The 24,285-nt window shown below is 36.9% G+C and overlaps 1 protein-coding gene across 3 annotated transcripts in view; it reads left to right on the top strand.

The window, feature by feature from the left end:
• Nucleotides 1-24,285, top strand: part of LOC139145823 (protein-serine O-palmitoleoyltransferase porcupine-like) — a 36,758-nt gene that overhangs the window by 5,662 nt on the left and 6,811 nt on the right. For all 3 annotated transcript variants that reach the window (XM_070717231.1, XM_070717229.1, XM_070717228.1), the window contains exons 3-12: nt 2,189-2,390; nt 4,179-4,222; nt 4,813-4,994; nt 8,721-8,830; nt 9,405-9,530; nt 10,091-10,191; nt 12,025-12,101; nt 19,766-19,829; nt 20,827-20,912; nt 22,134-22,241. In XM_070717231.1, coding sequence (XP_070573332.1) covers nt 2,189-2,390; nt 4,179-4,222; nt 4,813-4,994; nt 8,721-8,830; nt 9,405-9,530; nt 10,091-10,191; nt 12,025-12,101; nt 19,766-19,829; nt 20,827-20,912; nt 22,134-22,241 — 1,100 coding nt within the window. The remainder of the gene's footprint in view (nt 1-2,188; nt 2,391-4,178; nt 4,223-4,812; nt 4,995-8,720; nt 8,831-9,404; nt 9,531-10,090; nt 10,192-12,024; nt 12,102-19,765; nt 19,830-20,826; nt 20,913-22,133; nt 22,242-24,285) is intronic.

The following is a 24,285-nucleotide window of genomic DNA, read 5'->3' as shown; positions in this document are numbered from 1 at the left end:
GTCAACGGGTCCAGTCTTTGAATTTTCAATGAACACTGACTTAATTTTCAGGTCAATAAGCTAAAAGTTACTTGTCCGTGGCGACCAACCTCTCTGTTTGTGAATTTTCCCATTCTAAAATGACTGTCAAGAAGCAATTGGAGCGAGTTTGACATCGAGAAATTCATCTTTCAAGACACATAGAAAACCACCGGCGCCGTAGGTTGTTGGTTTAAATTCTATTTAGTCTGCGCATGAGCATTAAAAAGACCACCTAGGTTATTAGAAAAACATAGGATACTGGTATAGTGCAATGGTAATCCAAACTTCATAGGGCTTGTGTATGATGTCAGCGCAGTAAAAACATGACAAAGAAGTACATTATTTTTCAGAAGCTTCAAAACATTCCTTTATAGCTACAGATTTTTTTCTTTCTGTATATATAAGTTAAAACTTTTAACTGCAAAAATACTTTGAAGGTACAATTAAAATGGCTGTTATTATTTGTACATTAAGACCTAAGAAAGTAAACATACAAACATATGAACTGTTAGAATTTTTTCTATGAATATGAAAGCCCACTAGCTGTAAATCTTGAAATTTGTTGACCTAAAAAGGCTTCCTATTTTTTCTGGTTTTCTTTAAATTCTACCCATTAATAGGATATAGTCTTTTGCAGCTTTAGAAAACATTCTTTAGTGAAAAATTGGACAAGTAAATTTACATTTTAACCATTATTTTGATTTCCCACCATACTACAAAGAAAACAAAACATTTTTGTCCCAGTTGAAAACATTCAACACTATGCATTACATTGGACTACTCTGTTGTTTCCGTGAATATTCAAATGCATATATGCACGGTGTACACTGTTTTTTGCTATGTTTGCATTGGGTGCCATTTTACGTTTGGGCACACATTATTTTTCACTGTTATCAGTGCTAATCCAATGCTGTATGCTTTCACTGTGATCAGTGCTAATCCAATGCTGTATGATTTCACTGTGATCAGTGCTAATCCAATGCTGTATGCTTTCACTGTGATCAGTGGTAATCCAATGCTGTATGATTTCACTGTGATCAGTGCTAATCCAATGCTGTATGATTTCACTGTGATCAGTGCTAATCCAATGCTGTATGCTTTCACTGTTATCAGTGGTAATCCAATGCTGTATGATTTCACTGTGATCAGTGCTAATCCAATGCTGTATGCTTTCACTGTTATTAGTGCTAATCCAATGCTGTATGCTTTCACTGTGATCAGTGGTAATCCAATGCTGTATGATTTCACTGTGATCAGTGCTAATCCAATGCTGTATGCTGTCACTGTGATCAGTGCTAATCCAATGCTGTATGCTTTCACTGTGATCAGTGCTAATCCAATGCTGTATGCTTTCACTGTTATTAGTGCTAATCCAATGCTGTATGCTGTCACTGTGATCAGTGCTAATCCAATGCTGTATGCTTTCACTGTGATCAGTGCTAATCCAATGCTGTATGATTTCACTGTGATCAGTGCTAATCCAATGCTGTATGCTTTCACTGTTATCAGTGCTAATCCAATGCTGTATGATTTCACTGTGATCAGTGCTAATCCAATGCTGTATGCTTTCACTGTTATCAGTGCTAATCCAATGCTGTATGCTTTCACTGTGATCAGTGCTAATCCAATGCTGTATGCTTTCACTGTTATTAGTGCTAATCCAATGCTGTATGCTTTCACTGTGATCAGTGGTAATCCAATGCTGTATGATTTCACTGTGATCAGTGCTAATCCAATGCTGTATGCTTTCACTGTGATCAGTGCTAATCCGATGCTGTATGATTTCACTGTGATCAGTGCTAATCCAATGCTGTATATGTATGCTTTCACTGTGATCAGTGCTAATCCAATGCTGTATGCTTTGAGTGTGATCAGTGCTAATCCAATGCCATACACATACAGTGTTGCACATTGATTAGTGCAAATGCCATTACTTTGGAAAATGATTGATTGTCAAATACTCAATATGATTAAAAATCAGAGATGGCACAGACTGTTACTTTTGATTGTACACTGAGAACAGTTTACAACAAGCAATTGTCATTATGTTGTCATATGCCCAATTCAGAATTATAATATGCCATCTTTGAAGGATTTATTGCTACACTTTTATTGTTCACTGACATACCGGTACTTATTTCAGTCCATGTTTCTGTTTTATTGACAGGGTTTCCAAGCAATGCACTCCATTTCTTTTCATGCTTCAGTGGTCTTTGCTGTGTCTTCCTGTTTTTTGAAATGAATCTTATATACCTATTATATCTTGGTGTAATCGGATATATAATTTTATGGATGTTGCAATATTATACAAGTATTCGTTACAAAGGTGCTATTGTGGCTGCTGTGCTTGTGGTCCTGCTGATTCTCTGGTAAGTTCTACTGTCTCCTTTATCTCCATTCACAGTACAATCTTCAAAGTCTGCCCCAAGAATGTTTGTAATGTATGTACCATTGGCACCTTATTCCATCTGAGATTAGCGTAATTTTGAATTTGCACTTAACAGTTTACAGTTTTTTTAAATCAAAGAATGTTTTTTATCTTCTTCAAATTAAACTGCCAAAAATCGGTGATTTGTGTATGGACCTGAGTCAGGTTTGTGAAGATTTCATTGACATCTGCTGATTTCTTATTTCACCACATTGTTTTATTTAGGGGCTGTGAATAATTAAAACGTGCATAGTAAACACAACTAAGTGTGTTTTCCCTCAATCCCCTCCCCTTCCCCTTGACGAAAGTTTGACAGTGCGAAAATCCAACCAAGCCTCATTCTACATCTGTCAGCATACCTACAATCGATTGGTAACTATTACGCTATGAAATCACGCATACGCTACCACCCCCTCCCCCTGCATAACCGCTCTAAAATAATCGTTGTTCAGTGCCAACTCGACAGTGATGCAGCCAACATAATGAAATTAATTGAGACAGTGTATCCAAAATGATTGTCCCGTTACACTCGTTTGCTGAACCACATGTATATCTAAGGAATGCTGGTTTATACCAAATGATATAGCGATATTTTGCAATACATAAAAAGTGTTGATATAAAAACAAATGCAATATTTGCACACGCTAATTGAAATACAGCCAGCCCCCCCAGCACCCCCCACCCCCCAACACAGGAATTGCATTGACCATGTGCATGTTTTAATTATCTGTGGCCCCTCATGTCTAGAATACATGGAAATTTCCTACCGTCCATGTCACAACCACGAATACATTCCTATGCAACATGGGAAGACCTTACTTCATATGCTCTTTACTCTGTCATTTTGTGTTTGATATCTCACATTTTCTCAATTGTCTTTTGCCATACAGTATTTGGGAACAACTACTTTCAAAAACTATTTTTAATATTTCCAGCACTCTTTTTTAACCTTTGTATCTCAGTCTTGCAACTTTCCTTTAATCGATTTTTTGTTTCACATTTCATTGTTTTTAATAAATGGGCAAGTTTTAAAATTTACTACTCAGGGTATGAATGGCATGAATCATGCTTTCATAGAAGATCTTTCCAGAGACCCATAATGATGAATTTAATATTAATTTTTGTATAAAGCCTTAAACCTTTGAGTGCCAAAGTCAATTTTTGTCGCCCTATGAAATATACCTCAGTTAATTTTTGTCAGGTTTTTGCCAAAATTTTGATAAAAAACTGTGGCTGATGAAATATTGTGCTCATTTGGTCCGAAATTATCAGAAAAATAAGGAAAAGTTCATAAAAATTGGTAAAATGTTGCACTAAATTTTTAGTGGAAAAAATACAGCACTCAAAAGGTTAAATGAAATTGTTTCTGTGCAATATATAAAGATTTTATGGTCAAAAGGACTGCTATGTGTTCAGTAGTGAAATGAACTTTGCACAGTCAATGCTGTTATGATATTCTTCACAATAGTATTTGCCAAGGTGTCCATTCTGTGACAGTGAGTTATGAAGACTTTATTCCAACAACAAATGATGCTTCATAGCCACATTTAACTAAGCATATATTTTATATTGCTAAACTGACGTCAGAAATTTGGAATTTGTGTTTTATGATAATTGTCTTAAAAATTGATCCTCACAGTTTGTATTACCACCAGCAGTATGAAAATTCCTGTATTTAGAAAGGACAACTGATATCAATATTTTTCGTTGTCTGTTAATATCCTTTAGTGAATTATTTTTGGTGTCTGGAAAAGAATGGCATAAAATCAGAGGTAGGTCAGACTTTTACATAAAAACCTTCTGCGTTGTTTATGTGTTTCAGCTGGCTAGTTACAGCAACTCTTTCAACAAAATGTTGATAAACGTTTGTCAAATGGTAGCTGGATTCTCAATCATCAAAGGCTTCACTTGAAATTACCAATGTTGTGCTGACTAAGTTGAAACTCATGTGGAAACTCAATTAAAATCATTGAGAATGAATGAAAATGATGACAGCTATAGAATAGAAGTAAATACAAAGAAGAATATATAAGTATCCAAAGTACACAAAGTTTCAAATAATTAGCACAGGGTTTAAATACACCTATGTCTGATAGCTTACATGTTGTTTAGCCTTAGTACTGATAATGTTTGATATCTTACGCGTATATCTAAGTCATACTGCTCTATCCCAATCACTTTTACTGTAAAAATATCAACAATGGTGTTTATGGTAAACGTTAAGATATGCGTTTCAATTGTCATTAGGATTCAGATGTTTCTAAACTATAATTTACTTTACAAAGCAGGGCTAAGAGTGTAACTGTGAAGTGTTTGTATGTGTTAATGCCATCATTGACAGTTTTGTCTCCTTTGTTGGTAGGTTCACAAATGATGTTAGCAATGCGTATAATCTCACTCAGTCTTGATGTTGACCAAGGCACATTGCCAGAGTTACCAAATCCAATGCAATATTTTGGTTACTGCTATTTTCTCGGAGGGGTAATCTTTGGACCATGGGTTAGTTTCCAACAATACTGTCAGATTGAAGATCCAAAGAACATGGTGAGTTATACTCTGCATTGCCTGGTGGCCTATATATTTCAGTATTGACATTGCAGATATCTTGTACAAATAATGCTTAAGTCTACAAAATGCCATGCTTGTTTAATACGTCGATTTCGAGTTACCATAAGGCCAAACGGTAATTTAAGGATTTTAAGCTTTCGCCACTAGGGGCGCTCTTCCTTTGACCGGAAGTGAGGGCTACTTTCTGGACTCCGGTCTGCGTACATTGCGATAACACAGACTCCGTATCCATAACGTAAGTTTAGTCTATTTTCATCTGCTCTGTTGTCACCGTAAGCGTTTGACTATGCCAAACTTTTACTGCAAAGCCGGAAAACTCGACAAATACCCATGGATGAATAGCATGACCTTCCACCGTTTCCCCGATGTTAAGAAAGAGAAACGCCTGAGATCGAAGTGGATAAGGATGATACGACGTGAACTTAGCTGGGTACCTAACAATTTCCACATGTTTGTGATCTATTCCGCTCTCGGACTATGCGCCCCATAGACGTGTGTACATATGCCTGAGAAAAAGTATGTCAGGAAACCAAATGACTATATTTCCTATATATAGGGATTATGCCCCGGGGGATTATGCCACCATGTCATCTTCGACGTTCGATTTTACTGTGAAAAGTAGCAAGTTCATCTATCATGTAACCGTTGATCGTTCCCTATCATTCTCAAAATTCATACCTGGTACTTAATTTGCTTCAAAATCTCTCGTTTCATGTGATTTTCTGCCAAATTCGACGGACACATCGCCAAAATATAAGCGTGAGCGACATTATTCGACCTTATTCGAGGGCGATGATTATTATAATACTAAATGAAACGGCAACAATCTCGATGTCGGCATCTTGCCAACGCATGTAAAACGGGAACTTGCCTCGCTACTCGAAGAGCAAGATCATTAAAATGCATTAAAATAAATTTTCACAAACACAAACTAAGGAAAGAATCTACACTGCGACTGATGAGAAACCACACTCGGGTTTCGAAACGTAAGCATCAAAGGGCCACTCTATCAACTTTGTCACACCATAGGCCCGGCTGCGTATCGCCATAAGCTTTCCCCACACGAACAAAATATTACCGTACACACAAATCCAAACTTCCCTACAAATATCCGAAATGAAACAAATATTTTTATTAACACAAACAATCGGATAAGAATGTAGGAACACATATTCAAAACGAATCAAACACAAAGTCGACACAAAAAAACCCATTTTGGATAGTATGGTGGGGAGCCTCTTTCACATGTTTTACATTAGTTTCTAATCCAAGGTCAATGGATTTCTCAGCAAGCTCTACCAACTCAGCCTTTTTAACTTTGGAAAGGGGAATCTTCCTTGCTTTTAAAAATTCTCGTAGCTCTTTCACGTTCAATTTTGCGGACGTCTTCACGCGTGATGTTGCGACTTCCCTCCATGACTAAACTTTTAGCCCTCACTTTTGCAAAATCTCGAGCGCCCCCATGCGACCGATGTTAAAAATTCGTGCGTTTTCTGACAACTCGAAACCGACGTATTGATGGATTTGTACTTTATGTGTTTACAAACTCCCATAATATTGAACAAAAATGTCATACAAAGGAAAAAGAAAATAACATGGAAGTTTCTTCAGGACTGTTAACACTCAATATCATCATACATGCTATGTCTGTATCGCCATTCTCCTACTGTTCAGACGGTACTGATATGAACCCGTATTTTAACTAGTTAAAATACGAATTATATTTTCACTGTAACTAAACTACTTACAGGTGCGCATACGCTTGACCTTCGCTGGTATGTACATATACATGTAAAACACCTGAGCCAATAAGACTTGTGACACTCCGAAACGTCATTGTGATTATGGTAAAAATTTGTTGTTTGCAGTATGTTCACAGGCATTGCACTTAGGTACAAGTACAGTTGTACCAAAAACATATAAACAAACGCACTGAAAATCTGTGTTTTGCTGACACCTGTCATGATTGTTCACGGCTGGTCCCATGGGCCATAAGATGCAGTGTTTTCATGTCGTATACGCTTCGGAAGATTACGGTCCCGGCTGACAGCATCATGATAGGACCGCTATACGACAACTTTCCTGTTGATGAGTTTAAGTATCTACATGTAGGCGGTGAATTACATCGTTTACAGCCATAAATGAGCCACAAAAATCCAACCGCACTGAAAATACTAGCGACAGACAAGTGCACATATTATATTTCTGATTTGTACCTGTCAGTGAGATTCACAGGGCATGATCTTGTCCGTTGCAGGTAGTTCTATTTAGGCAACCCAGTATCTAAAATATACGAGCAGACGATGTAAATACCTTTGAAATGTTTCATTCGTACAGCAACAAAATTACGAACAAGTTACGATTCTACAGCTTACAGTGTACTCACTTCACGTTTTCCTAATCCGCTCAAATTTCTTTCTAAGATGGTAAATTTGACATATTTGACATCTGAGGACATGTATAATTCTTGGAGATAAACTGACTGGTATGGCTACTAAATCCACTGTGCATTCGTAGATGTCAAAAAGCTGCTTGCTGTAACTCTATACTCTCAGCTGTTTGTACTCCATTGAGTTTGAAATCGATCGCTTGCGTGGCGCGAATATTTTGACACGATTTTGGTGGGTCTCATAACTTTTTCGAAGGGACGAGATTATGTTTCAAAACATGAAAACACACTCATTTTACACACTCAAGCCTATGTTTTACTTACACTGCCATTTTAGGCTCAAAATAAATCTTCTTCATATTGTGAAAACCTGTGTCGACATCTTAAAGTTTAACCCTTTTCCTGCCAGACAGTAATAACTGTATCACCATCCCATCAGCCAAGTCAGTAAAAAGCGGTATTGAGCCAAAACATGACGTATTTTCACCCACTTGGCTTGGTATGTTATAGCATCTTTTGTCCAAAAAAGCAACTTTACAGTATTATGTTTTCAACAGCCTTCAAATGTACAGTATTATGTTAAAATACATCATATGGAATACGTTGTGTTTCATTAACTTTAACCATCTTGACCTGGTGGTGAAATATGGACTTGGCAGGAAAAGGGTTAAATTGTTTGCTTTAAAAGTGTGCCATAAACCCTCCCTTGAAGTGGAATGGCCCAACAGCGGAATAATACCAAAAAGTGATGTAGTTGTCATCACTCCTTAGCAACCAACTTTTTATGAGTACAGGTCAATTTCAGTTGATTCGTCTCTAATTTCGGAACATCGTAGGAAAAGTCATAACCAAAGCATGCATGTATGATAAAGGGGTTATTGCATGAAGTTTGGGCAATACTGCATCGTATTCTTGTAATGTGTCTGCATTTTAACTTGTTGCTGCGCAACTCGTCAAAATACGGACACATCACTCGAATATGACGTGGTATTGCCCAAACTTCGTGTAATAACCCCTAAGAATTAAATTAGTCTGATCAGCAGTAGTAAGAGTGTTTGAATGAAAATTTCTTACAATAATAAATACTATGTTATGTGATGTATTAATAATGAAATATATGATAAGTAATGCATCTGAAGCCAAGCTACATGTACGTGAAGGCACTACGTCAGCCACTAAAATTCTAAATTCAAGAAAATATTACAAAAATAATCCAATGCAAGTTTATAGTCATTTGACAGCAAGACAATTTTGCTGGTACAATAATCACATTTTTATGATTCAGTCGTTGCTTTTGTTATTTTGATGTACAGGATTTATCATGGCTTTGGAAAGTGCTGAAAAGTTTTGTCAAGTCTCTTATGTGTCTCGTCATTTCTGTGTGTATTGCACCAACTTTAACTGGAGTCTATGCACTTAATAGGCAAGTACTGTACTTTCTTGATATCATCAATAATACTGCCTGGATAACTTTCGATTTTGATTATACGGAGATGTATTGTGGAATAGATTTACTCACAGGCAACAAACATGTTGAAAGTGAAGATGAATGTATTGTAGTTTAACTGTGAGCAATGTCACAATACACCGTGTACAGCTTATCATCAGTTGCTTGCTGGTTTATCAGTGTGTATCATTTTCCGTTATCTGTTACTTTAGCAATACTGTCCATGCATTGATGCCTGACAGAAAAATAAAGTAAAAAAAAATTAACTACAGAAGCTGTCACAAAACTTCATATTGATCTTGTTTGACTCTTTGATAGATGGTGGATGAAACACCCTGGGTTCTGTAGTGAAATAATACAAGCTATATTGTAAGATCTTTCATCTATATAGCTCTATTGTTGGCTCACATTTTCATTGAAAACTATAATGTAGTAGATAAGTATGTAATCTGTCCATATTTTCCTGTATGAAGATGTTACCAATCCTTGTAATATAGCTTTAATTTGACACAGAATTGTTGAACAATCCACATGTTCTGTTTTAATACAGGTGGACGAATGCATATCAAGCTGCCCTTTCATTTCGATTCAGTCATTATTTTATTAGTTTTATGTCAGAGGCAACCACAGCTATCAGTGGAATAGGCTTTACAGAGTTTGAAAATCATTATCAGTGGTAAGTCCTGTTGCTCTCTAAGTCAATTGCTACTCCTCCTGCTTAAACAATAATGGTTGAAACACTTCCACAGTAGCTAAAAAAATGAATCAGGATTTGGATTATTTTCATTTAACTTCAGAGATAATCTCTTGGGTGTTTTGTGTTCACTGTTTATTTTTCATGACCAGAGGCACAACTGCAAACTGAAAGATCCATCACCAGAGGGCGCTCCTCATGTTTCCTGTCTTATAAAATGATTAAAAAGGTTATGTAGATATGACTTCAGTCAGTAGTTATTCAAGTTGGAATAAATTTAGATCTCTCTCTCAGAAAAGATATAATGCCCTTGCATATGACATACAGGAAGTGCATGGATTTGAGAAATTAATCAGTGTTCACTGAATGAACAACTCAGCTTATCAAATTGATGAGAGCTTTTTAAGAATCAAGATCATAATAACTTCATAGATTTCAATACATGTTGTCAATGGAGTAAACCCCTGAAAAAGTATTTTGACAGTGATTGAACAAGTCTCTCAGAATCTTAACATTCACAGTGGAATCTTTCTTTTGTCAAGGGATTTGAGAGTGGCAAAACCATGGCATGTAGAATTCCCACGATCTCTCGTGGAAGTTGTGACCTACTGGAATATACCCATGCATAATTTCCTCAAAAACTGTGAGTATATTTCATATTGCAATACATATTATTGTGCTCCAGTCATGACAATTTGTGTAATAATGATATAAATTTGATTTCTGATTAGAGGTTCTGTCCCATGTGTCATTGTGAACAAACAACAAGTGAAGTAAATGCATGTATTTATACAAAGAATAGAGCCTGAGAAATGAATCAGTGCTATGCCTTGTCTTTAGTTACATGCGTTTGTATATCAGAGTTATTTATGTTATGGTACACACATGTCGCATTGTTCATTGCAAAAGTTGCTTCAAACAGGAGACATTATCGTACATGTTCGTTTACAAAGTAACTTGTAGTTACAGAGTTAGTAATATTGTAGTCTGGATTATACATATGTCATTTATGATACAGTCGCGACGCAGCTCCGCGATTTGGCGGTTAATTTGAACTGCGCCCTTTTTCTGCGCAGGTTGCCAGGATTGCTCATGGCTGATTGAGCTGTACGATCAAATAAGTGGTATGAGTTAGGAATCGTTGGCATTCTCAAACATCTGTTAATCTGTCTGTCTAATTCAGGCAGTATGTATTAAAGGAAGACGTTGCCTTTGTGTGGACGATTGCATGATATTTGTACATACGACATCGACCAATTTTATATGTCTACGAATGTAATACGTTGATTTCCAGCTACTCGTTACGTACCGATTCTTTTCGAAATTGGCAAAACCGTCCTAGACAGCCATTTACCTAACCAATAACAGAAATGTATTTTATCATCCTTGTGCTACGAAATTGTGGAATATGGAACCGGTACATCCATTAAGACTTGTAAAATCTTGCAGTAAAGTCTGCCTGTACGGTGACTGGTTTCACCCAATAGAGGCTATAGAGCTGCAGGGCGTGTGGACGGAAATGTTGGGCGACAGTTGATTTAGCGCCAGCGCTCCGTTTTCCATATCGGCGATTGTTCCTCTTTAGGCCCCTAAATTCCAAAATTTTCTTGCCAGACCGGGTTCGGCTTTATTTCGCACCTACTCGCCAAAGGATGTCCCGATGTTTGTTATTTTTGCTGATAAAACTCGTATTTCGATTGACATATGGTAGTATCCGCCGTGTCAGCTGTGTTGCCACGTCCATGCTTAAATATTGTTTTTTATGAGCCACAAAGGTGAAAAAATTTTGTAATTGTTAGATTCAGATCATAAAGCAAATCATAAAGCAGCTTGATTTCAAAAATAGTGTGCGACCTTCATCTGAGTTTGTTCAGCGCAAATCCGAAGTAAGGTAAGATTTGATCTTGTGACCGTTGAGGGCGCTTCTTGGCTGCATCGGTAGGTGAACTGAGTGCGAGAACTGTTTTGACGAATTGGCATAGCCGTCCTAGAAAAAGAATGCGGAAAGGAAGTGGATTATTTGGTCAAAACATAATCTGTTATAGTTTCAGTGCATTTTCGACTCTGGACACAAACGTTTTGCTGCTTTTTACGGTCGATGAATAGATTATATCGCATCGATACGATCACGAGTTGTCTCCCATGCCTGCCGATTTAGGGGGTTCTTGATGATGTAACCATTGATTTGACCAATGTAGTTATTTATAATGTTCTGTTTTCGGACTGTGTTGATTTAGAACGCGAAATGAAATCATTTAAGGTGAAAAATTCCACGACAAACGAGGACATGTTGAGTGCGAAAATGGCCGCCATATATTTTAATTTAATGATGCAGACCCCCCACGAAGGGCAAATGGATTCTATTGTTCTGGCGGAGCTGCGTCGCGACTGATAATAGATATTTGGCCAAATACATACATATCTGTATGTTGTCATAGAATATGTATCCACTAAGATATCTCTGTTTCTTTGACAGACATTTTTAACACAGCTAAAGTGTTAGGAGCATTTCCTGCTGTGATAATCACCTATGCTGTCAGTGCTATTCTTCATGTAAGTGTCAATTTCTACAATCATTTTCCTGTGAATGTGGTGCATTGAGAGAAAAGGTCAACAAACATACACACAGCCATTTTAGATACCGTATTCCTCCGATTCTAAGACCCCCTTTCCAGAACCAAAGATGACGAAAAAGATGTGGGGGTCTAATAAACGGATGTCACCGCGAAATTGAACGTCGTAGTTAACTTATGCTAATTTATGCAATGTTATGCAAATTTTTATGCCAATTATTTTTTGATTCACGCTACAGACAACTCAAACTTTGTGATATCGACTCATGCCATGCTGCGTACATACTGGCAGTCGAATCAGTACAAGTGTAAATTAATGGAGATCCACAAGTTTCGAAATGTATTACGTATTTGCCATACCTTCTTTTACTAAACAATACGATAGCAATAAATCTTCGTATTTTGTGTATAGATAATCACCACGATACTTTGTACAACAAGTACGTTCCTCAGCAGCAGCTAGCTCCCCATTGCATGGCCACAAAGGTCAGACAATGAGTAAAGAGAAAGTCCCTAAAGTTCCGCTGGCTGTGATTTGTCAATTCACACAATAGGTCAAAGGTGTCAGTGCATGAGGTCAAGGTAAAATTCTGTTCAGCAGGATGGTGTCCGTTCGATGTTTTCTATGTACGATTTCCATTTACCATACTCCTTAAAATAAACGATCAATTACACGTCGTGAGTTTTATTATTTTGCTCCTTGTTTCAAAAAGTCTAACCGTATCTCAAAACGAAATGTATCTTACGAGCAGGCAGGCTCGAACAGGGTAAAGTGTTGAAGCATCGGCTGGCCGAGATGAAAGATTGCTGCGCCAATCTGCTTATTTGATGTATTAATTTTTTGGCAATAAACCCTGAAGTTTTTTTTATTACTTGTATCGATGACCGAAATGTCTCTTTATGTGGAATTCAGTCATCAATGATCAACTGTTCGGAAAATGGTACGAACATGCATGTTTTTGTTCTAACTGTAAGTGTATAGGGCCGTTTATGAACCTCGCAAGACTTCAAAAGCTGCATAATCTTGAAAATCTGTTACACTATCGTTCTACTCATTGCTGGGACTAGTTCAGGAAAAGGACACACACAAGCATGAAATGCTGTTCACACAATAAATACAGTGGAATTTGATCGAGTGTCCGTTTTGCCTTGCAGAGCTCGACAAGTCTACATGTTGCTTATCATTAGAAAAGTAAACATTTGCAACAAATTGAGTCTTTGATGTTAGATTATACAGCACGCGCAGCGAACGTTTCCCATACACTATTTGAATAATCACGGTGTTTTCTATAAGCATCAGTATGGTTTCCGAGAAAAATATAGTGCCAAACTTTCTCTTATTAGTTTAATGAATAATTTACTTCAACAAGTCGACCAAGGGAATTCTACCATTGGGATTTTTATTGATTTCGCTAAGGCATTCGATACCATAGATCATTCTATTCTTCTCTCAAAACTTCAACATTATGGTGTTAGAGGAATTCCACTACTTTGGTTTACAGACTACTTAAATAACAGGTCACAGTATGTTTTGTTGACGGATGTATGTCTCAACATTTACCAATTACATGTGGAGTACCCCAGGGCTCTGTACTTGGCCCTACACTATTTTTGATGTACATCAATGATCTTCCTAATTCTTCAAAATTTTTTGACTTTAGGCTTTTTGCCGACGATTCCAACCTTTTCCACACTTTTTCACGTGAAACACGCTCTGTAAATCTTTCTTTTGTGGATGTACATTTACAAGACGTTGTTCAATGGTGCGATGCTAATAAGCTGACAGTTAATATAAGTAAAACAAAGTATGTACTTTTTCACAGCAATCGTAACTCTGTAACACTACAAGGCAAAGAATGTTATCATAGAAGAAGTTCTACAAGCATCTTTTGTTGGGGTTGTTTTTGATAAACATTTGACATGGAAATTCATATTAATGAGATAAATAATAGTATAAGGAAAAAAGTAGGAATAATATTTAGGCTAAGAAACTATGTACCACAGCAAATTCTAGTACTGCTCTACAAAGCTTTTATTGAACCAAATATTATGTATGGTCTTGAGGTATGGGGAAGTACATATCCATCATATTTACATAAGATTTTATCACCCAAAAAATGCTGGTACGAATAATTACGTTTTCAAGATTTCGAGAATCTACTGCACCTTTATTCTTTAGACTAGGTATACTGGATGTCTATAAACTTCATAAATTACTTCTGGGAAAATTCATGTTTGATTTGCATCATAAAAATATACCACATAATTTGAGTGATTACTTTAGATTAGCTGATCATTGCTATGACACTCGATTTAAACTAGGTCAAAACTTGCCTTTACCGAAAGTACGTACAACTGCAGGACAGTTTGCAATTTCATATATGGGTGCCAAAGTCTGGAACAGCCTACCCAATATTGTCAAACAAAGTGCAACAAGAGATTTTTATAAACTCATTAAGACAGCATCTCTTAAGTGAATACCAAGATGTGTGAATATTTATCTATCTTTTTTTTCATTTAAAATATAGAATTTTGATTAACAATTGACATAATTTGCCCTTTAAAACAAATATTGCAATGTAAATTTCATGAAAATGGGGCCAGGCTCGATTAGCTCTAAGCTATTATTCCTGGCTCCAACTTGCCTCTTTCCTCGTCATTGTACACTTTGTATACCTTGTATACCTATAAAATAAAGTAAAGTATAATAGTAAAACACTGTCTAGTCTACAATAATGACAGTCGTTTCAGCATGCCACTCATGCACAACAAGCTTGACACCGCACTATAGCTATAGCACATCATCAACGTTTTCTTTCAGCTAGGCCTATTTGTGTACTTTGATTTGGGATATACAACTCAGACAAAACTCACTGGCATATTTTTCGGATCTATATCTCGAGGAAAGTCCTCAACATCAACCGGACTGACTCTGGGCGTTTTATTATAGTTGAACATTGTATTTCTTCGGCAAGGTAAAGAATATTTTGAAGGAAGAGAGATATCACCGTCCCCTCCATGCTAACCCGTTGCGGTGTATGATGCCGTCCGGGAAATTAAGTGCCAAAATACAGTGAATTATTTCAGAAACACTGGATGTGTTATTCAATGGCACAAAATATACCGTGTTGATTGAATTGCACTTGCATATGCAAAATCAACTCTTTTCTTCAAGTCTATTTTGTACAGTAGCTCAGAGAAGTGTCAATTGAGAAAGTTTCATTTAGCTGAGACAAAAGAGAAAGCGGGATTAAAGTTTCATGCAGGAGTGTTTAGCATTTTTTGGTTGACAATATTCAGTGTTGTATCGTGTCAAACTTGCTGATAGAGTAGACTGCACTGGCAATGCTACAGACTGCATGCTGAAGGAACTGTTGTCGTGATTGCTGACATCGAGAGGAGAAGAAAAGTTTGGTTTTTTTTTAAAGAATTTACTTGTTTCTTCATAAAGTTCCCAATTTAAAAGTAAACACCTAAAAGAAAACTGGTGATGTGCATGTAGTGCAGTGTTATGCTTGTTGTGAGTGACACGCTGAAACGACTGCAGTGATCGTGACGAGACAGTGTATGGGAAACGTTTGCCGCGCGCTGTAATCTAACGCCAACCAAAGACGAAGACTCAATTTGTTGCAAATGTTTACTTTTCTAATGATAAGCAACATGTAGACTCGTCGAGCTCTGCAAGGCAAACCGGACACTCAATCAAATTCCACTGTACCTTCATTACATGAGAAAAACTACAAAATTGATGAAACATATTAACGGAAGAAATTCAAAGAATTTTCAGTTCATGCGCGGAAGGAACTTTGGGTATTGTGTTTCGTTTGTTGATACAATTCACTTTTCATCGAAGTCAAACCCATCAAAGTCAATATCGTCATCTAGTCTTTTTGAAAGATTTTACGATACCAATGATATTTCTATTTTCACTGGTTGCTTATACGGTAAAGTTTAACATAAGAGAAAACTTGCAGCTCTTCACAATGATCACAAAAGAAAACTGACGTGATAGAAATCTGTTGAAAAAATCTTTTTTTTTCTTTAATGGTAAATTTGAACGTAAGAGAAAACGTGCAGCTATTCACAATGATCACAAAAGATACCTTACCTGATAGAAAACTGTTGAAAAAATCTTTAAAAGCATACCATTTAAAGAACAACTTTTTCATGTGCCATAGTGTTTTGCCTCCGTGGTATGCAAATAAAAGTGTAAAAGTTGAGCGAAGCAAGTTCAAAGCTTGTGTCATTCACACGTCCCAAATTTTCTGTTGATAACAGCAACAAAAGGATTTCCCGACATTGTCACAAGATCCTATAAAAATGCGTCGATTTATCGTAGACTTTATTTTCTGACAATAAGACAGTGCATGATCGTTATGGGCAAGAAAAAAGTAATTATTACAAACATTCCCGCTGTCGGCATGCCTAACTACCGTCGCAATCAGCTAGAATTTGGTTTGCCATATGAACTTCGCCGAGATGCAGACAACATACACGATCGAAATGCTGTAGCCGTGGTTCAAGATGGTCGCAAAGTTGAAAGTTTGAAGCGAGATGCAGCACAAATACCGGGCACGGTTACTTTCGAATATCATCGTTCGTGACTAATGTCAGTCAACAAAAAATACTACTTGAAGGCAAAGAAGAAAGCATTCATCCATTCTCCAAGAGTTTGCATATGGCACAGAAATGTCACGTTGGTTTTTTTGGCAAACGATGCGGGTGTACCTCTGCTAAAGCAATCACTTTGAGGTACTGTTTTCACTGTACATATTCAGTAAAAAAGACCAAATCATGCCGCTGACCCAAAAAATGAAATAGCCCTTTTAGGGGCCACAACAGTCTCCAAAAAGAGAACTACTGATACCCAAACTTTTTTGTGTTTGTATGAGTGTAAATTGTGTTTGTTTGATAGTGATGAAATGAGCAAATCGTACTTGACTATGTTAATGTTAAAGGTCTGGTGAAATGGTCCCGGTCGTGTGACAGAATATCTTCCAGGAGGTCAATACTATTACACTCGCAACAAAATTGCAACCTAAAAGTACGCGCAAGTGTTAATTTTTTGATATTTCTATGCGCGGCTTTCATGGGGTCATTTTGCGACACCAGGTCACGCCCTCAGTGGGAGTCAAGGTTGGCCGTCTGTGACGTCACAGGTGTGTTCATTTACATCGAATAGCGGTCCAACGCCGCCTTATCTCTGCCCGGTATCCGCTAACAAAACAGGCTTCGCGCTGCCCATTCGCCACGTTCGCCAATGCGAATCGAAATCCGAAGTGGCGAAAAAAAATCGATCCTAATTCGCCACAGTGGCGAAACTGATTTTTGTTAAAAAATATGGTAAATAAAGAAAAAACGTGGGGGTTTTTAGTCTTTTGTTTAATCTGCGCTTCTCTCTCGGCGATTCGCAAAAACTGTGTCTACTTCCGTATTTTTGCGTTCTTTCCGTCGCGTCGTACGTATTTGCAATCGAGCCAAGTCTCGCGAGAGATTTGACGTCATCTAGTCTAGTGTACAGCATGCATAAATGGCTCTCGCGAGAATTGAAACTTACACACACGCAATCGAGCCCTTGTGATAAATTTGACGTCATTTTGTCCTGTGTACAGGGGCATAGGAACGCTCGCTCGCGAGAATTGAAACTTTTGCTATACATAGCAGACATACGCATTTTAGTCGAGGCAACAAGGTTCGGTGTTATAGTTGATTTACACTGATTGCGGTCTAGATGTTCTGTGTTGTGCATTTTAATCACGGTCTAAACATTCCATGTTGTGGTCGAGTTGCATCGCGTTCCTCGTGGTCCGGTATTCCCCGTTGTTCTTCAATTTAGCCTAAGTAATTGCCGTCCAACGACGCGTTCCGTGTTGCTGTCGATTTGTATCATGGAGGACTCTACCTCCATGATTTGTATCATGATCTCTACGTTCCGTGTTGTTGTTCGTTTTAATGGTGTCTCAACGTTCAGTGTTGCTGTTCATGCAGCTGATTTGCATCGTGGTTCCAACCTTCCGTGTCGTAGTTGTAGTGCATTTTAATCACGGTCCCATTTACGTTTTTTACTGTCGATTTGCATTGCGGTCACGACGTTCCGTGTTGTAGACTAGTGCATTTTAATGGTAGTCACAACGTTCAGTGTTGGTGTTCAGCAGTTGACTTGCATTGCGGTCCCAGCCTTCTGTGTGGCGAGTAGCGAGGCAGGCTCAGCCGAGGGACCGTGGCCGATCGTACGAACCAGCCGAGACAAGCACATTATGGTTCAAACACTCCACACTTGACGGGAACTTGAAAAGTTTACAGTTGAGCCGTTCATGTTCAAAGTGAAGGAGGACACTGTCCTGATCATGTAAGCGGAAACCCTAGAAGTTACCCCCCATGGGGAGCTTACGGAGGTGTGAAATACTTTAATTCCCGTTATGAGATACGACGTCGGGCAAACTTCGGAAAGCCGAAAAAAGTCGACTGGAGAGGCTCGGGGGACACGCCCACATTGCATTTTTCTTTTGCCATATTTCATAATCACGCGCGCTAAACGAAAAAAGAAATGAATGCAACTGTTTTATAGACCATCAACTGTATTTTTGTGATTTTGCAACATGGGCATTTCACCAGACCTTTAAAGTTCATTTTATGGTAGCCAAATTGCATTGTAATGTTCGATTCGTACTTGATCAAATGTTGAAAAATCTGCTTATTTTGATGGTAGCAAAATGACAGTAGCGAAAAGACGACATTGTATTTGATCGAGACGCTAAAAAATCCAACTCTTTTAATGTTCATTTACGTAGCGAAATCCAAGTGTAGTTTTATCGCCAGGAAATAATACTAGAACCGTTCCCGATTGACATGTTCCAAACCCCTACAATAGTGTGCGTGTTTTGAGGTTTGATACTTCACTTTGACACTTGTTAAGCAGCATAGGTGTCGCGGATACCTTGTCTTATTACATGACAATAGCTCTATTGTTCCAGTCAGTATTCGGGTGTACCCCCTGGGGAGGTCTTATAAACGAACTGACACGAACTGATAAAATAATCCTGGGGGGTCTTATAAACGGGCAGGGTCTTATAATCGGAGGAATATGGTATCATGTTTGTAACTCTGAAATCTGTTTCTTTCCCAAGAATATACATGTTATTCGACAGCTCAAAATACCTTCCAAATAAGCATTTGAAAAGTAGAGTAATACCTTAATCCTTGTTTTGTCATATAGTGAGCATTTAAAAATCATTGTACATACATGTAGCTCATACTGGTAGTCATGTCAAAATTGACTTATTTCACAGTTTTCAGTATCATCATTGAAATTTGGTGAAAATTTGTGGTAATTTTTTTCATGAACAGCTTGTAAGAATGATAAACACTAGTTTTGAATCAAGAATAACAAATGATTTGAAGTACATTTAGATTGACGCCATCAACTGTCTGCTCACTTATTTGTGATTGTACATTTCAGCCAGACACCTGTGATTGCAAGCAGATGGAGTAGAATTTTGTTTTGTCATTTGCAGATTTTCTTTAGCATAGTTGTTATTTTTGTCCAAGGGCATAGAAGTTGTGCTCACAAGGCCATTCAGTTCAAAGTTTTTAGCCATGTGCTTATGAAAGGAACTAATGTTTGATTAATTCCCATCCATACAGGGTTTGAATTTTCAACTGGCAGCAGTGCTTTTATCACTTGGTCTTTTCACCTATACAGAACATGGTGAGTACTCCATAAGTACCTATCAGCTGATTTCTATTAACCAATCACAGATAGTTTTCCTGTCAGCTGATTTCTATTAACCAATCACAGATAGTTTTCCTGTCAGCTGATTTCTATTAACCAAGGTGTCTGTTTTGAGTTGTGAGGAAGCACAAGGCTGCTTACTTTTGCCGTTTAACCAAATTATTTTCCAAAATGAGGCTGGAAATTTCAGTCATAGCAGACTAGTAGGCAAGGTGATCAGAATGCTGCAAGTAAAGCAGTGAGCAAAATGAATATATGAAAGACAGATGTTGGTAATTGGTAATTATTATCGATTTTTCTGGTGATATGAAATGAGAAGTCAAATGCTTTTATCAGACGAGGTATTTAATACTGCAATTCCTTTTTGTTCCTGTATTGCTCCCGAGCTGTCCTTCAAATAATGTTTAACTTTTCAAACGATGACTCTTAATATTCTGAAAAATCTTTCTGGTAGCAGCACAGGGTTAATACGGAAGGATGTTTACCACAGTTACAGCAATTTTGTTTGTATGAAAGTAATTGGCAATATATGTGAATGTTAATAATTGGAGACTTGTTGAAAGAAATATATGTTTGCAGTTGTTTTGCTTCTTTCAATATTTCATCTTCATCCTTCAAATCTCAATTGCTTTTGAGTTCAGTGTCTTCCTGACAATAGTTTTGATTCATACAGTATTTCAATGTATGTTGATTTTAGTAATATAGCAATAGATTGATTGTACAGGTAGTGGCATTCAATTAGTTATGTCAAAGTGTTCAAAACATATCCTGAACAAATTTGAACTAAGCTGTTGGTAGAATGTGATACACATATATCACTGACTTTAATGACTGACTGGTATCAACTTCATTATTTGAAAACTCTTATACATTCTGTTACATAAGTCAGTTACAAAATGTAACCACATTATTTGATGTTTGTTGCCCAATAGTCATATCAAATAATTCAACAATTTACTGTTTCTTCTTTCAGTGTTGAGGAGGAGACTCTCTCAAATATTTAATGCATGCATACTTGCCAAGAGATGTCCAACAGGTTGTTCTCATCAATACAAAGAAGTAAGTTGTGTACTGTTTCTAATTATTATAGCAATAATTGCAATAGAATTGTATGTTTGAGTTCCAAATTTATTTTAAATTAGCTTTAGCAGCTGATCAGATGTAATTACCTATCTGTGTCATGACAAAGTAAATGTATGTAGTATGTTATTTATTCATTTTGCTTCGTAAAGGTCAGGGTTAGGCATGGTTTACAAATGGAAATGCTGATTTTATTGAGCAGTACTGATACTGCCATGTTTACCTTGAGTTGATAGGGCATCACATTTATCAGTAAAGAGATGTCACAGCCTGTGGATGAGAGAGACAATTTGTCACACAATAGCTAAAGTATCAGACTCATGATCAAAGGATGGTAAATTTGATGACCAGAGGTGGCCAGAGTAGCAGACTTGCTATCAGTGGATTGTGACTACGAGACTGCAAGGTGCTTTACTCATTGCTCAGATAGGTAGTTGGTGATGGGTGTGGAAATGGGGGTTTGCCTGTTGGATGATAAATTAAACAAATTCTGTTCTCTGATCAAGCTGGGCATGCATGTAGTTACATCTATAGCTAGTTCCCTATATCTTTTGTAACATTTAATATTCTATCGTCTATCATGTTAGCAATTAATAATGTGTGCAAGTCCTTCTTATAAATATATCTAACAGTCATTTAGATCACATTGCGTGTGAAGACCAGTCCAAAAACTGAATTAATTTGGAGTATTTCTGAACTCTGATTTTGTCATTGTATGACATGAATTTTTATTCTGTATGCTTAGTTGATGCTCTGCAGTGCACAACCAAATATATTCATTGTTGCTTTCTGAGAAGAATTTATTTTGACTTTGCTTGTAGAATTAAACTTAAGAAGTGAACAATAACAAATAAAAAGTTGGGATGTATGTCCTTTTAAATCATAAATTTGTCATTGTTCTGGATGCTGTGTATATACCAAACAATGTCTCCACTGTACTATACCCTCCAACAAAAATCTTGTTTTTTCAGTGAAAAACATTACAATACTTGAGATTTCTTTTATTATTATTTTATTTGATCAGACCTTCAACATGGCAGGTTCAAGTTGAGAAGATGACATAAAATATCCTTACAGAGGGGAGATTTGATTTTATTCTTAGTTACTGCTTTAATAGTGAAGTCAATAGGACAGTTACTTGGAAAGATGGAATGATCTAATTTAAGCTGATCCAGAAATGTTTCTTTTTCTTGGTTTCAGACTGATGTGATTGTGTTTCTTGCCAATATGACATTTGGACTGTGTGCAGTATTCCATCTTGCTTATCTGGGTGTTATGTTTGACAGTAATGCACAGTTACAAGAAGAGGTATCAGTAGTTTGTTATCATATTTGTTACAATCTTTGACATCAACACAAATCAGCCCAATTACATTCCTTAGACGTTTGCCTTTAATTATGCCAAAATAAAAATAAATGCGTTGCAGCACTTAACTCAAGTGTCACATCTTTGCATGGTCTTTCAAGGAAGTAGTATCGTACATTTATCATACACTCTAACACTTTCTTTTACAGCTAACCTAATTTGATGTTCATCTGTGCCCCAAATCTGAGGACTTTGATATTTTATACTGTGAGATTGTGTTATTTTAAGGTGACAGTGCATTTTCCATAAAGTCAGTTTGTGAGAAAACAAAAATCATGTTGAAATCATAAGTTTGACTTGACATTATGACTTTCTTTTACACTGCAAATATAAACCAGAATTTCTCATGACCAACTCTTGTAGTCTGCCACTAATCAGTATTGTAATCAATGGTACCAAAGTCACATTCCTATGTAGCTAGGCAAAATTCAACAGTGTATGTAACTAGGAACACTTACTGCTGCTTTGATGATATTACATTGTACTTGTTGATGGTTTAAATGTTTTGCTGTTAGTTGTTCAGTACATCATTACAGTTATTTGATGCTTATAGTTTAACCTTTGACCCTGATAGTCTCATTTTGTGTCTGGTAGAGCTTATCAATGTTTTCTGTCTGTATTTGCTTGGTGGTTGAATTTTATCTCAAGTGGGCATTAATTGACCGCCAGAACAAATCAACGTGTGAAGGAGTGTATTCAAGCCATGAATAGTTCAGACAATTTGTCTGGATGACTTGTTCAAAATGATATTCCCACTTTACACAACACCATGTTGGGTAGTTACCATCACTGTACAAATGTTAATCTAAAGTTACACTCAAACCACTTCTAGGCCAAGTTGATTGAACCCTTCCACTGCTAGAAGTTGATTCTTTTTCATAGTTTTTAGCTCACAGTTGGTATACCAATGTGAGGTTATCGTCTAAGCTGAAGTTGGTGGAGTCTGTATGTATGTGTGTATGTATTTATGTATGTGCGTACGTACAGTATGTCCATCAATATCAAAAACACGCGAACTGCTGCATGTTTCAGCTTGGTATTTGGTGTGTTTATGCATCCTGGGCTATAGATGGGATTTCGTTCAAATGAAGTTTGCATTGCCTAAATTATGCAAATGAACTTACAAAATGTTAAAATGGTCAAAAATTAATAACTCAAGAACTACTGTTTTGATCGATTTGAAAATTAGTGGGCAAGTACCTTAGGTGGACCTAATACAGTTATATGTATATTGTGAAGATATTTTGAATTTTGCTGAATTTTTTGGTTATTTTTGTCATTTTGAGTAAAAATTATTCTTCTCTGAAACTGCTGGCCCAATTCCTCTCAAATTTAGGTTGGACAGTGCAAGGATGTTACCCTTCTAATTTGTCGGAAATTACAACAGAATTGGCAAAATTACCATTTTGGGCAATTTTTGTCATTTTTGGTCAAAAATTGTAAAAAAATATGTTTTCTTTAAATCTGTTGGACAGACAGCTTTTATATTTGGTTTACAGTTGCCCAGGGATGACAATAGTGGGATATGTGGAAATTGTCCAGAAATATGCAAATTTGTATTTTTAAGACAATTTTGTCATTTTCGGTCAAGAAAACTTGTTCTCAAAAACTACTTGTCTGATAGCTTTGTAATTAGGTATAAAAGTCCTGAAGGATGTTCTCTTCTGCTCAAAGTGTTTGGAAACCCCAAATCTGTATAATTTAGGTAATTTTCTCAGTCTTTGACCCTAAATGACCTATACCAACCCAGGATATGTGAGACAGTGGTTAAGGCTGTGAACATAATTTTGTCATATTTGGTATCAATTTGTAGTGAAATTTGATCCAGAAAACTAAGCTGAGGTTAATTTTTTCATTTTGGACCAATGTTTACAACTTTTCCATGCAAGACACACATGAACTGATAAGAAATTTCAATCCAGGATAATTCCAGATGTCATAATCACCCCCACAGTGGAAGGCATTTCACCATCTGTAACTAACTTAA

This window comes from Ptychodera flava, chromosome 12 (assembly GCF_041260155.1).
Source record: "Ptychodera flava strain L36383 chromosome 12, AS_Pfla_20210202, whole genome shotgun sequence".
NCBI lineage: Eukaryota > Metazoa > Hemichordata > Enteropneusta > Ptychoderidae > Ptychodera > Ptychodera flava.
This window is presented reverse-complemented; position numbering and strand designations above follow the sequence as displayed.